At 40.9% G+C, this 15,884-nt stretch overlaps 1 protein-coding gene across 5 annotated transcripts in view; it reads right to left on the reverse strand.

The window, feature by feature from the left end:
* Nucleotides 1–15,884, reverse strand: part of Spri (Src homology 2 domain-containing protein sprint) — a 268,054-nt gene that overhangs the window by 123,058 nt on the left and 129,112 nt on the right. The window contains exons 1-2 of one of the 5 annotated variants that reach the window (XM_078187241.1): nucleotides 10,124–10,330; nucleotides 9,741–9,831 (exon numbers count right to left, since the gene is read on the reverse strand). The exons of the other annotated variants lie outside the window; for them this stretch is intronic. Coding sequence (XP_078043367.1) covers nucleotides 9,741–9,793 — 53 coding nt within the window. The 5' untranslated portion in view covers nucleotides 9,794–9,831; nucleotides 10,124–10,330. Of the gene's footprint in view, nucleotides 1–9,740; nucleotides 9,832–10,123; nucleotides 10,331–15,884 lie in introns of those variants that run through there. 5 annotated transcript variants of the gene reach the window in all.

Below are 15,884 nucleotides of genomic sequence, written 5' to 3' on the forward strand. Positions count from 1 at the left end.
TTAACCCTTTGACTACTGTAGGCGCCAATAGGCGTCAAGATCAAATTTCGCCCCCGTTTATTATTAAATTTGATTAATTATATATTGTGTAATATTTATGCTATATATATTGTAAAAAAGCTTAATATAATTATTCACTCCAAGTAATATTGGTATAATGTAACAGAATTCAATATTTTGAATATTTTAATATACTTCCTCAGAAATGCATGTCTAACGAAAAAACTACGGCCGTGCCAAAGTCTGCCGTAGCCAAAGGGTTAATATAATAATATATATTTAAAAATATTGAACACGTTCAAATTAACGAAAACGATCTTCATAAATCACTTGTAAAATCCTGTTTAACTTGAACAAGAACAGCGTCACCCAGATTAGAATAAAATCGTCTGAAAAATAAAGGAAGAGTTTTCCAAGAAAATGTGGGTTCTTGTTCAAAATCGGAGAATCCACCAACACTTGTCCGGAGTTTGAACTTATTTATTTCGCCGATGGTTGTTTCGCGCAAATACAAAAGTTGAAAATGGACGCGTGTTTTTTGGAGCTCGACGTATGTAACGAGAAGATGTAGTTTTTTCTCTCTTTCTACTAGGAAGACCGAAAGTCACCAAGGACCTCGGTCCTCCCTAACCCTTCGACCCAAGGGTAGGTGTTGCAAAGGGCTGCCCAATCGCAGTGGGCCCAGTGACGCGGAGTCGCAAGGAACGACGTTTGGGACCGGGGAGATGGCACCGCGAATCCTTCCAGGGGGTCCCGCGCGCGGTCATCGGCAAGTCGCCAACATCTGGCTGCAATATTCTTAATTGCCCCGCGTCCCAAACGTGCCGTCTTCCGCGACCCGTGGCGTACCATGTGCCTTGGGACGGTTGGAAGGTAGATTCCGAATGTACGGATGACAGGCCCACGCCGTAGCCAATTTCAAAGGTCCCAAGCACGTGGTACGCCGCCATAAAACCCGACTAGTCCCGAACTATACTTTATAACGTATGTATTATTTTAGTGCAATAGGACGTAACATGTTACGCTCGCAAAAGATATCGTCAACAGCTGGAATTCAATAAATTCGTTTCATTCAGCGGACCGATGTCGGACGCATAAAAAATACTAGACCACTCGAGGACTCTCGGCAACGAGGATTAACGTCGCAGACATAACTCTTCTCTAACTCTCGATGCCGTTTTTTCTGGTCCGTGCTTTTTGTCTGATCGCGTGCACGCGCTTATCCACGTGAAACGCTGGTAAGAACGCGCGTGCACGCATACACGTCAACGCCTGTGAGAACGCACACACACGTTGACATTAGTAAGAACGTACGCACGTCACACTGGTAAGAACGCGCACACGTCAACGCCTGTGAGAACGCACACACACGTTAACATACGCGCACACACGTCAACGTACGTTTACGCGTACACGCGCAGGCGAGTGCCTTAATGCACGCTGAATTATTTACAACGCGAGGCCGCGAGCAACGCGGCGTTACAACGTCGCCGCGCGTCTTTCTCATCAGAATCCTCCTGGGAAAGGTTCCGGTGCAGGTAACCGTGTACCGTTCCTCTCGGAACACAACGGATTATCCACCGCCCGGGCCATGATATACAATCTCCATAAATCGACGCGTAAGCGCCACCTTTTTACCCCGCTTTCCAACCCCCCTCCGCGGCCCCCGTTCCTTGCAAGATTCATGCAACCTTAGACACCGAAGCTTTTCGGATTCGGCGCGATCCACCCGCGAATTTCCACCTCCGCTGCGGAAACCGTCTCGAGGATTAGGGCGAGTTAGGGGAACGGAGTAGACCGGGTAGACCTTCGGGAGTAGTTTTGATTTATTTCTGTCGATTTTGATAACGCGTCGCTTGGATTAGGTGAAGTTTATGGGTATGGGAATAGGTTATGTGAATGGGATTTATCGGTGCTTGGTTAATTGATTTGGTATCTAGTAATATTTATAATGAAATCGGTGATTGGTTAATTGATTTTATTATCTAGTAATATTTATAATAAAATCGGTGCTTATATTTATAATAAAATCAAATAACCGAGCACCGATAAATCTCATTTACATAACCTATTTTCAACTACGTCTCATAAATATTACTAGATGAGATGTTCTAAAAATGTTGAACAAACTGGGAGTGGGAGATAGTTGAGGTTATTTCAAACAATTTTTTTCTTTAGAATTGTTTTATACGAGGCATTGTTAATGAGTTATTAACGACAAACATTGATCTATGTTAGAGACAAGAGTTTCTATCTTTTGAAAATGCAATCCGCGACTTCGTGTTACGAGTTAAAACAGTGGCGACAGCTTTGAGTCGTGTTCGAACCAATGAACAAGTCACAGAGGGTGAACTATTTCACCATTTACAACTTTTGGTGAAAGTTTTAAAAATAGCGAATTATGCTAGAAAATTGAAATTTAAAAAAATAGCGAATTACGCTAAAAAATTAAAATTTTAAAAAGTAGCGAATTAAGCTAAAAAATTAAAATTTTAAAAAATAGCGCATTATGCTAAAAAATTGAAATTTTAAAAAATAGCGAATTATGCCAAAGAATTAAAATTTAAAAACAGCGAATTATGCTAAATAATTAAAATCTTAAGAAATAGCGAAAGTCGACCGCCGCCAATATTAATAAAATCTGCGATCAGATAGTTACTAACCCGCTATCTGCCACCAAGTAAATAACATTCGAAAGGGGCTCGGTTAATCCGACTCGCAAGGGTATCGAAAAGCGGCAGAGAGTCGCAGGCTGCGAAGGACACGGAGAAATCTGGCCTGCCGCCGTGTCCCGCGCGCATAAATCATCGCGGAGGGTTAGCGGCACGGAAAAAACGGGGGGTTGGGTGGGACGCAACGCGGCGGCGGCGTCGCGAAACTTATTCAAACGTTCGTCTCGCGGCGAGAGAGAGAGAGAGAGAGATTTTAATCAGACTGCGAAACTCGCGATGTCGACGGGAGATCACGGCGAAAAGCGGAGAGCATCGTCTCGTTTCGCAAAAGGGGTAGAGGATCTCCGTTTCTTTTCCCGGCGACAAAAGGGAGCATCGCGTGCCGTCCCCGACGTACAATGCCTCGAGGCGGGGAGAGAGAGAGAGAGCGCGCGCCCGCCCGTCCATTGTCCCGGCGTTATGAGGTGAAAAATGAAAGATAACGATTTCGCGGTGTCTTCCTGGCGATAACGTTTTCGGTCGCCGCGTTCCCTTCGTATTCCACCCTTAATCCCGGGGGCGCCCTTCACCTTCGAGGAATCCCGCGTGAGCCCAGGGGTTGCGCGCCCCCACCCCCCCTCCCCACCCTCGTAAATTCGAGGGACGACATTTTTTTCTATATTAAGCCGGCTCCAACGGCAGCGAAAAATCGACGCCGGGGAAAGAGAGACTATGCGAGAGGCATTAGGGGAACAGCCGTGCGAGGGGTGTTAGGGGGTTGTCGCCCATGTTTGACGTTCAAAAATTAAAATATCGATCTTTCAAATTTCATGTTTGAGCGCTGTATAAAAAGCATAAAAAGCGACGCAGACGTAAGAAAAAATTGATTGAAAATGATCGAGATGCTGAAGTGAATATTTTAATAGTCATATTATTATTTAATATAACTATCTTAATGGCCATGGTATTATTTAATAGGGCTATTTTATTAGTCATGTTATCACGTGCTAAGACAATATAACAATTAAAATAATTATTTAACACATCACCGATCTGTAGATAGCCTATAAATCGGCTTTTTGCTATAGCAAACAATAATTTATTACCTACATACCTTACCTCTATAAGCTCCCATATTTTTATACAATTTTTGAAATATCAGGTACATTTCACGACAAAGAAAATAGAAATAAAATAATAAATATTCTTCAAAGCAAATGCTATGGAAATATAAAAACGTCAGTATATTTATCTAACCTATAATAACGTAAATGATTATGGTCGAATAACCGATCAGTAAAATATTAATATGACCATTTTTAATCATTTGAACCAATTTTTGGTTATGTCAAGTTAGCTTTTTATACAATTATTTACTTTTTGATTTCATATTAAAATGCCATTATTTCGATAGGAAATTGATTTATTTAATCATTTACCACCGTGTGCAAGATCATCGGTCGTTCTTTTTCGAAATCGTTCCACCGGGATGGTTGCTTTACCAATGGAATTTAAACTTCTGTTCCCGTTCCTGTTGCTCGTAAGATCTCGAACGCATGGGGCTCTTCGACTACCCTATGGGGGCAGCTCGTATCCTTTTAACCGAGGAAATGTTCGGTAAACTCACGCTCCGTTCTACTTTATCGAATTTAATTCAGGGCGAGCCGAAAATATACTAGAAATTTAGAACGTTCGAGTGTTTATTTTGCAAAATTTATAAAATGGTGGATTCAATGGTGGATGTAACAAAATTGAGAGAAATTATAAAATAGAATCTTTCGTGATAAAAAAAAGAGAATGTTGAAAATATTTGTACCACAATTTGGAATATTTTACCTATTTAACCTCATATCAACAAATAAAATAATCTTATTATTAAAAAACAACGCTGAAAATATTTCTTCCACAGATAAACAGATAAATATTTGTTCAATTTACCGTGCGTGATATAATAAAAATCAAAAGGACTAGAAATCTGCTCTGTCGACGATAGAAATGTCCGAGTTCTCAAGTTAAAGTGTCTCGAAGTGGTCTAAAAGGTTAAAATAGCATAACATTGAATGTTTGTTCGTAGTTTCTAATGATGTGAACGGAGTGACTGGCCCGGTAATAAGAGCATCTAGCTTTCATAGGATGAGTAATGTAAAACGAAAGGTGAAACTGTCTCTTCGTTATTTATGACCATATGATAAAAACCGTGGCTGACAAAATTATATGTTACCAACTATGACTCGTACTTGATTTGGATTGCTCCGCCAGTAGGTCAATCTAAGATGTTTCTATCTAAGATAATACAGTTCGAAGATAGCTTTGAGGATGATTGCGTTGAATTATTTATGAACGCGTTCCTGGGAAAGTGAAAGTTGCGTTTCTTCGTCCCTTTCATTGACGATTAATAGTATGTAAAAATTATTTTATATTAATGCTGGTATACTAATACTAATTATTTTATATTAATAGTGGTATATTAATGCTAATTATTTTACATTAATATTGGTAGTGGTATTGATATGGTAGTGATATTGGTTTATATAATTTATAATTATCATATAATTATATATTTAAAATACAATGTATATAAATATATTTAAATATGATTATATATTTATGTTTCATTTAACAGGTGTGTTGAAGATAATCCTTAATATTATTTAGCAATAAGGACGCGCCATGATTTCCCCTCCGCATAGTTTGTTCTTCCTCTTCTGTTCTCTGTATTCACCTTTGCCTCCGCCATGTTAACGTTTATAATATTCTTCGTGTTCTTATAATAAATGATTAAATATATATATCTAGAAAATAACAACAAAATACATTTTGTTATTACAATACGTCCTCGTTATTACTTCCATTGTTAGGCAAAGACAAACACGTGTTACTATTATTATATTCTTTTACAAAGAAGATGTTCTCTTATTATACTATAATAATAATAAATAGACATTTACTAGTAAAAAAAATAGCAATTCAGTATTTCAATCTTAAAATAATTATTTAATATTTTTAAAATTCGTATGCCGGTATCAACGTGTTAAGCATTCGATGAAACAGTATATCCAAACAGTATAACCTCAAATATTTCAACGTTCACTATTTCGCACACAAGTCCATCTAAAACTTGCCGCGACCCAATCGTTCACATTTGTCATTTTAAAATGGTCCCCGAGCCAAGGAACAAAGTGGCACGAAAATAGAAAAAGGAATTAAAAGAGCGATTATCCCGCTCCCGTCCATCGACGCGAACGATCATCATTAAATTCCGCCCCTCGGCTGCTCGGGTTCCCTCATCAGTCTAGAACAGCGTCGCGTCGATCGCAGGCAGCAACAGTTCCTCCCCGGTTCCTCGATTATGCCCCGAATTATCTGTCGCGCGTCCCTTTATCAGACAGAGCACCCCAGGATCGATCCCCCACACACATAGCAGCAGCAGCAGCAGCAGCAGCCCTGCAGCCCTATCGTTCTCGGGGAAACGGGTGGTATCGGTCGATCCGATACAATATCAGGATCGGCGGCGGCCCGCGCTGGTCGCCAAGGGGGCCGGCCTCTGTCCGCGGCGGGGGGTGAGGAGGATTGGAACGGCGTGCTCGCAACCCCCGACGGGGCTATTGTGACCGGTGACAAAGACACGCACTTCATACACCTCGAGTTAGGTGGCTGCGACGCGGAGGCCCTGCCGTCGGAACCGAATAAAAAGGGAAGACGAGGGAAGGGTGGAGGAGGCGAGCCCTTGTGCGAGCAACCCTCTCTCTCCCTCTCTCTCTCTCTCTCTCTCTCTCTCTCTCTCTCTCTCTCGCCCCGCATTGTAAAACGCGGAATCGATTTTCCCGGTGGCCGCGCGTCGCGCCGCGACGCTCTTTTGTAAATGGTGTAAATTGAGCGGGAAAGACGGACCGAATGGGAAAAACGGGACGTCGGTGGACCCTCCGGCACGGAGGAAATGCATTAGTGACTGACGAAATAGTGCCGCCGCGCGACACCATCTTCGGCCGCCCTACGCGACACCCCCCGATTCTACCCGCGAGGTCTGGGACGCGTCGAAATCCGCTTCTCACGAGGAAATTTTCAATGGCTCGAGCACGTCTGGCGAGCACTTCGCCAGCCATTCGATCGGAATCGAGGAAGAATTTTCGTATATGCTCTCTCTTGGTTTCACCACTTTGCTTCCTCGATATCGTCCTTCTTTTCCTGTGTTAACCGTTTCGCGGAGTAGCTCCCTTGTCTGGATGTGCGATCGAGTTAATACAGGGTGTCCCAGAATACTGCCGAGGAGAGGATGATTTTATGTTAACCCTTTCCACTCGAGTGGTAGTCTGAGGTACCAGATAATTTTGAACTTTCAGGTTATGTCACGTTCTAGGATAATTTTTATACGAACAACATTTAGATTTATTTAGATTTAAATTTATTTTAATATATAAATTTAAATTAAATTTAATATATATATATTTAAATTAAATTTAATATATAAATTAAATATAATAATAAAAGTGTACGTTGTTGCGAAAAAATATTATGACCCAGTTAAATTATTCTAGATTTACAGTTAAAATGGCTTCGAGTTCAAAGGGTTAAAACTTTGTCTTTTACTTCGCTTGGCGTCCGACAATACTAATTCAGCGATTAAATTAAAGAAAATATAATTTAGAAAAAGTATCTCAGAAAATGTGTTATAGAAAATTTACAAATAAATCTGAGAACAGTGGTAAACATATAGTTATGAAAATAGTAAAATAAAGAATAAATTTAAAAAAAATAATATTCCGAATTATACAAATACTAGAAAAGACGAACGGATGCGTAGAAAACCATGAACCCTCGCTTATCATTATCGAATAGTCGTGAGACAATGGTGTTAAAAATCACGCGAACGAACAACATTTAAAAACTGTTCGCTCGCGACACTTTCGTCGCCGCAGTACCCAGTGAAAATAACTTTCACACCTGCCGGTGAGAGTGTCCGCGATTACGCCGCTCGGTGTTACGCATGATCAAGATCGAGCAGGGTTATTGATCATGCCGCCACGTCTAGATCGTTATTTATGCGCGAACTTTCGGACACGATTTACACTGTATCTCCGCGAACGACAAAGTAATTACGCGCAGCTGGTGACGTCGCTGGCCGCGTACGAAAGTGGAGCAATATTAATTCGATATCAGTGCGACAAGAAAAAGAACTAACTTTGTATTGTTGCTTTGTGATTGCTATATATGTGCGTTATCGTGACTTTTTGCTATAGGATGTAGTTTATAATTAACCGAACTATTTATTGATACTGATATTGGATTTTATTCACGCGATTAATTCTGTAATTTATTCGAGTATATACCAAGGTGAAAGAAGTTTATTATATAATATAATTAACGATTTTTATATATTCTTTATAGGTAATTTACACGTAATTTTTACAGATAATTTTCGATATTTAACGATACAATATTCTCGATGTGTTCATAGTTTCTTTTCTTTCGTTTACAGATACAATTTCATATTTTTATTATCTGAGTAGAAAGGTGAGATTTACTTTATATAGTAACATACTATAGTTTATTGATGCGAAAAATCAGAATTTCTTGAAGACAGACATCTGCGAATTAAACTCGCGTTGGGAAAAGTGTATTGAAATAAATGGGGTACATTTTGATTAAATCAATAGCTATCGAAAAAAGATACGCAGTTTTATATGCTCACTTAAAAATCCGACATTTCATATACACCAACTTAATAGAAAGATTGTAACAAGTCACAGTCGTAGGCCACATAAAAGCACAGATTCGCAGAGTCGCTGATTCGCGGAAGGGTGAATCCGATACACCGACGGGGGTGAATCCGATCCTCGAAAGGTGGCCGTGATCTGCGAAACGATGAATTCAGAATTCAGAACCTGTATCGTCGTTATCACCGCATTCCGTGCAATCAGAGTAAAGAGATTCTCCCGTATGTATATATATGTATGTGTGTGTACGTGAAAGCGTGGAGAACAAGGTGGCCGGAGCGGGGCTCCGCTTATCCGGTCGCGGTGCACGCGTCATTAAAATCACTGGAAAGGTTCCGTTACGTTGCACGCCGGGCCACGCATGCGCCCGTTTAACGGTGCATAAAGTGTCGTCGGACGTACAATTTATAATTATCATCGTCCGACTCCGCGGAAAGGAGTCGCCCCGGCAAAAATTGATTTATAAAACGCCCGCGGAATTATAGCCGCGGCCCTGTCCCGTATAGGCCGCTGCCATTATCGGGGGAACCACCATGGGTCGTGTGTGTGCCCGGCGTTTAATTGCCGCGAATCGGCAATAATTTTTCTTTATGCGGCTGTTTACGTCGGGTTCTCGTTCGGGTCCAGGAATCATGGAATTACAGCGACGCGCAGCATGCGGCGGATTTATCGGCACCGCGAGCCGCGGAGGTTCCGCTTTTTACGGGGAAACGAGGCACACCGCCACCGGGCGAACCAGAATTATCATGGCGGGTTCGATCTATCGACGCGAGTCAGTAGTTTCGGATCGTAAAACGTTGCTCTCTCCGTTTCCTCGCCGCTTATTTCGCACACCTTTCGCGAGCCGTTATCGTCGCCACTTCGGTATAATAACTTTATGCTACGGACTCTTTCTTGACTACGGTGGTAACCGGAAAGTTCGTTCTTCTCGAAATGCAAATCGTCCGCGTAAATTACGAGGAAATTAAATACCACGTTCCTTCTTTCTTTAGTAGGATTTCCTTTGCAGGAGAACGTTTATCTCCATCTTCTCACCATGCTTCAGTTTTTGACATAACCTAGTTTATAGTCGTATAGTCTATTGCCAGAGTCACAGTTCAACGCGGAAGATTTAGTTAAAATTCTTTCACTTTGCTATTTATTCTAAATTTCGTAATGGAGATGAAACATTCTAAGCGATCGATGTTTTTGTAGGTTATCTTTTTATATAAGTATATTAACTCGCCACTCTGGACAGGCATTTATGCTACTTATAAAGCATTGCAGAGTATTATGAAACATCGTCGATTATTATAGAACATCGTCGATTATTATAAAACATTGTAGAATATTACAAAACATTGTACAATATTATAAAACATTATCATAACGTTACCTTTTCTTCCGGAGATCTAGGAGACCCATCACCACGTCACAGAGGACCAGCATCCCGAGGCTTCGACGAACTCTATCTACCACTGTCCGTCCTTGTATCGATCAATATTATAATGTATATTTAAAATTAAATTAAATTTAATATTTTCAATTAAAATTTAAAAATTCACATATAAAGACAAATTTGTCAGGTTATGTCAGGTTCGAAAATTACACTGAAAAATATATGTCTTTTCAACAATTTACATTGCTTTACCAGACGAATATTTGTTAAAAGTGACCGGAATAATCGTTAAGTCCGAATATTTGTTAATTGATTTGTGCTTGATTATTATTACTACTGATCGTATACGCAACGCGGAATCAGAAGCCGCGCGAACGTACGGTCCCGCTATTTTCCCAGCTGTTTCGGATCCAGCCAGTGTTATTATTTCCGTTATCCATGTTTCAGCCCGCCCCGTTCACTCTCGTCCGCCCGCGCGCGCGAGCATCTGGTTCACGCCCGCGAGAGGACCATCGCGCCGATTCGCTGGATCGATGGGGGATCGATACGGAGCGGCGAATCGAGCCGCGGACCGGCGAAAGGTGTTCTCCGCGATCGACGACACGCGAGACTGGACAATGCACCGCGGGTACACTGCACTCTCGGGCCACTCGCGGTCTAACATTAGACAAAAACAGAAATAGATGATAATTTGCAAATCGGCGAGGTGGGGAGGGGAGTACGGAGAAGGGGAAACAAGCGGGACCCGGCTGGAGATGGGCCAAAACCGACGGCCAAAGAGCGGAAGAGGACACGTGATTTTGGGAAAAGCCGCGACGATTATTATCGTTATTATTATTATTATTATTTCGCTGCGCTGTGAATAAGCGGAACGCGATCCGCGTAGCAAGCAGATAACGATCACCGTGGAACGGCGTCCTCGTAAATCAATTCTGATTTATTGACCATAAATCGCTTTTTGCTATTAACGAAGAGCTTCTTAGTCAGAGGCTTCGAAGAATCGATTTCTTCAATTGTGTCCGAGAATCTGACGTCGTACGAGATTAGTGATTTTAATGTCGTCGATTGTGTGTTCCGTGTCGTTAACCCTTTATCGTAATTTAAGGAGTCGTAGTCGTCGCGGAGGTTGCCACTTTTACTGGAGATTACTTCGATACTAATCAACTTTTGGCACGGAAGGGGTTAGGGTAAGGTGACTGAGTAGTTCCTAAAGTTGTTCGTTCCATCGGAGCCCATCGTCGTCAAATTACTCGTTCGTAGGTCGAACAAGACACGTGGTCTCTCTTTCCTTTTCTCTCTCTCTCTTTTTCTCTCATTGCGGTTTGTATCGACTTGTAAAACCATGTCAGAGGTTACCCGTGTCGTAAATTTTTTTCAAGCGGTCTCGTAAAAGAGCGCCGCGAATGAAGAGCAGGACTCGTAACGCGATTTATCGTTGCCCCCACCCCCGATCCAACCTCCCTCTCCCCCGCCAAAACCCGGTCGACTCATTCAATTATTCAGGAGGGGTGAATTGAAACTCGGCGAGTGCCTATTAGCCTTTTGAAAGCCAGATTTCCAAGTCCAAAAGGAAACAATGGTAAAATCCGGGTGAGAGTGAGAGAGAGAGAGAGAGAGAGAGGGGGGGGGGGGGAGAGAGAGTCCGCCGGCCACGTCGTCGCTTCGAACGGAATTAAAAAGGATTTGACGGAAACGAATTCACCGGTGCTCCGTAATCGCTGGGACGTAACGATCTTTAATTTTATAATACCTTAGGGGCCCTTTTCCAGTGTTTCAGGATTCACTGCGGCAAGCAGTACAGTGTAATACTTGATCGTGAACTGAACAATTTATTTCTGCAGATTTGTATAAATACGTACATGACGTGACAAAAAGATACAGTAGGAACTTTTTAAAAATAAAGAATTTTAGTTGTAAGGTTTTCTTTCTAAATATATTTGTAAAATACCATTATAAACGCACATAAATGGAACTGAATTAAATTCTGCCAGTTTGAATAATTTTATTTGAAAAGTAAGAAATATTATAGGATTTTCTTTTTTTGAAAACTGAGTTCTAAATCGAAAAATGTTATTCTATATTTTCTTAATTTTTTAAAACGAAGTGTTAAAAATGATACTGTTGAATTTTTATGTTTCCTTTTTTATAATAAACAGTGTTAACGCCTGATAATATTGAAAGCTTCCTATCAAAATGACCGGTTTCTAGTTTTACAATATTACCCAAACTTTAAAAAACGTCTTTGCTTGAATAAATTACATTACTGTAACAATCTTTATAATTAAATCTTGACAAAGCCTAAACGAATTTTATCTTGTCACCCTTACGAGCCAATGCACACCAATGCGTACAAAATCACTGCTCGTTAAGTTTAATATTAATATATAATTATATCCACCGACGCAATATTTATTCAAAGGAATTCGAGAGCGGAGTCCAACGCTCTAGAGAGGGCTATATCAGCGAAGACAAATAGAAACAAATGAAAAGTATGGAACGGATCGGTGTCGGGAATGAATCATCGTTGGCACCTCGTTTCGACGGCCGAGGGGCGCGCGCGCGCGCGCGCGCGACAAACGGTCATCGTTTCGCGGTCGAAAAAAATGTCCGACGCGAAGTCGACGCTCCACGGCGCCAGGCGTCTGTTTGTTTTGCCGCGGTTCGAATTGCGCCGCGGATCGCGATTAATCCTTTCCGCGGGGCAATTAACAGGGTCGACGACACGGGGACAACTTCTTTTTTTTCTCTCTCTCTCTTTCTCTCTCTTCTGCTGAACGACGAGCGAAGAGCTGCCAGTTGCCGTCGCCGTCGAGACAAAACGAGCAGAGAAGAAAGGATTGAAACGGAGCCCTGTTGATTCGGCCGGCTAATATTTGACTTTACGCGAGGAGCGCTCCGTTCTGCTCGCACAGTTTGGCGCATCCTCAATTTCATTCAGTTTCATTTGTTGCTCGTTTCGCGTCGAGTGGAACCATGGAAATGGCTGCGCTGCGGGGTTATTGTTAATAATGTTACCATCGCGCTGGGTATTTTAGGAATTTTATGAAATTGAAGTATCGTATTCGAGGAAATTTTAATCGGTAGTAATTATTTCTTTGTGGTTTTTATATTTTAAAAATTTTAATGATATTAGGAAATTTTGGAGTGGGAGATTTTCCTATTTTATGATAATGTGCCTGTTATCGTTAAATTAACTAGCTAGCTTTTCCTGACATTGCTTCATAAATGATTGAAAAGCTATTTTGATGTTCTTTATTAAATTATATATTTTATGAAAGTGTTCTATTTATAATATAAGAATACTGTAATATAAAATTAATAATATTTTAATATAATATAATAATATTGTATTTATAATTGACCTATATCTATTTAAATTTGAAAAGAATAAAGCGGTATAACTCGCTAGCTATTAGGTTAAGGGCTAATAAAGGTCAACACTCTTTTATACAAAATTCTATATTTTTCCATGATTATAAAAACAATAACCTTTGAATATCTATAACTGCCCCACCTATAAAAAACAAATACATTATACAATATATCCCTTCAAACCAGGTAATTTTAATACCGAAAAATTTGTTACCTAATTTGAATTTTGGAAGTTACAGTAAAATTCACAAGTCACCTGGACCGCCCTATATATATTAAAATTACACCGACTTACCAATATACCAAAATACCAACTCACTATAAACGTCAACGTGTTCGAAAAATACGGACCTTGAAAAAACACGCGACGCTTTATGGGGGGTGGAAAGAACGCGAATCGACCGACACTTTTACAGCCAGATTCGCGAGCAAAAATATCGTCGAACGGGAGATCAAAGGTTCAACTACAAGCATTATTGCCCGCGATCGCAACGAACAATACCGCCGCGGCTGATTCGCGACGCGTTTATCTTCGCTTTTATTCCCACCGTGCCGGAATTATTACTCGTTCAAAACAAATGTCCGTAGATTACGGGAAATATTTCATAATAATTGTGAATTACGCGATTACGCGGCGCGTAATGACCCGTTCAGCGGCAGCTGCGGAATCCGCTCATCAACCTAAACTTCGTATTAATCGCGACGTTAATATTAATCTCCGCGTTTGGCACGCAATCGGCGCACGGCGGACTCGCGCGAATTCGACGAGTTTACCGAACCCAGAATATGTTTCACGGCCAAATAAATTTCACGCGAATTCCCATGGAAGAGTGTTCGTAAGATTGTTTGAATCAGAGAGATGGATTTCGAAGTATTTTTGTGTCGAATTTTATTGGAGAAAATATATTAGGTACCTAAGTCAATATTAATTGTAATAATTCAGTTTATTTCAGCTTAACTCAGTTTATTTTAGTTTAATTTAGTTTGTTTTAGTATAATTCAGTTTGTTTTAGTATAATTTAGTTTGTTTTAGTTTAATTTAGTTTGGTTCAGTTTAATTCGGTTTATTTCTGTTTAATTCAGTTTAATTCAGTTTAATTCATTTTATTATAGTTTAATTCAGTTTGTTTCAGATTAATTCAGTTTAATTCAGTTTATTTCAGTTTATTATAGTTTAATTCAGTTTATTTCAGTTTAATTCAGTTTATTTCAGTTTAATTCAGTTTATTATAGTTTAATTCAGTTTATTTCGGTATATTTATTTTAGTATATTTTGGTGTCACAAAATGATCTACGTTTTTCAGGTAGAATTAACCGAGCGTTCGACCGTGGCCGCGAGCGCCCTGCAATTCCGAGTAGCCGTGAAACTCCCCGGCTTCCCGAAATTACGCGCTCGATTGCCCCCCTTGCAAAAGCGTCTCCGCCGAATACTTCTCCGAAAACTCGGGCAGCCCAGCGGGAAATATAAAAGTCCCGTCTACGGCCGTCCATTCATTCCGGCCAATTATCGCGTGCGGCCGAGTTCGGCTAATTACGCGGAGTCGTTAACACGCGTTCGTATTAATTACCCGGTGCTTTCTACGGGAAAGCGAGCGCCTCCGAGTTTTCGTTACGGCTGCTTGGACACGCGCACGCGCGCGCGCGCGCACGCCTCATCGCCGATAATTGCGGACCGCGTTCGAGCGATTCCGCGAGAGGTCGGGACAATGCTCTACGGGTCGAAACACGGGGCCCATTGTTCACGGCGAAATTGTGCGAACTTTTCGGATTTGTCCTATGGTGAAAAGAGGACGCGAGAACGGGGAAAGGGGAATTTAGGTTTGGAGCTAGAATTGGAGTTTAGTAGCATTGGTTTGTACGTTTGTTAATACATTGGTTTAGTAGCATTGGTTTGAATATTTTATTCGGATAATGTGTTGTTTATCGTGGATTATTCTGCATATTTATTCGAGCAGTTTTTCGGTGGATTAATTCTTTATTCGAATATTTTTTTGGTGGATTAATTCTTTATTCGATTAATTCTCTATTCGAACAATTTTTAATTCAAATAATTCTTAATTCGAACAATTCTTTATTCGATTAATTCTCTATTCGAACAATACTTTATTTGAACAATTTCTTATTTGAACAATTCCCTATTCGAACAATTCTTCAACTAATCATATAATAGTATTTACACTCTGGGTCCAAATGGACCCGGGTGCCACGCTAACCAATCCCTTGAACCAATCCTCGCTAATATTAACCTAACCTCACCTATCTTCAAAATATTTCAAATAACAGGAATTCGTAAATTTTGTTCTCTCTCTCTCTCTCCAAATAACCAAATATATTATTAAAAATTTCCAAACGGCATTTGACGCTCCGAAATGTATATAGCACGTGTATAATGCGGTACGGCAACCGTTCGCTGGTACCTGGAAAGTGGAAAGTACCACTGTATGCGGCTGGTCGGTTCGAAACGGTCTCGTTCGTGCGTGATCTGGTCCAACCGTGCGTTCCGCTGGAACCGTATGCAAATGAATACTAATTTGCACCGGTGGCGGACAGGATAACGGGGCCGGTTACGTGCACGCCGGATCCCCGGTGGTTCGATTTTCAAATTGCCGAATGGTTTTCGTGCGCCCGTTGCAGCTCCCATTGCGGTTAGGCTACTTATTTCCTCGCGACGAGCAAATTTTTTTCTTCGTCTTTCGTTCGTCTTGCCACGAAACTGTCGGTTCGCCGAACGTTCGCAAGCTGCTTCCGTCGAAATATCAGGGTGTCCCA

The sequence above is a fragment of the Augochlora pura genome, chromosome 7, assembly GCF_028453695.1.
Source record: "Augochlora pura isolate Apur16 chromosome 7, APUR_v2.2.1, whole genome shotgun sequence".
Lineage (NCBI taxonomy): Eukaryota > Metazoa > Arthropoda > Insecta > Hymenoptera > Halictidae > Augochlora > Augochlora pura.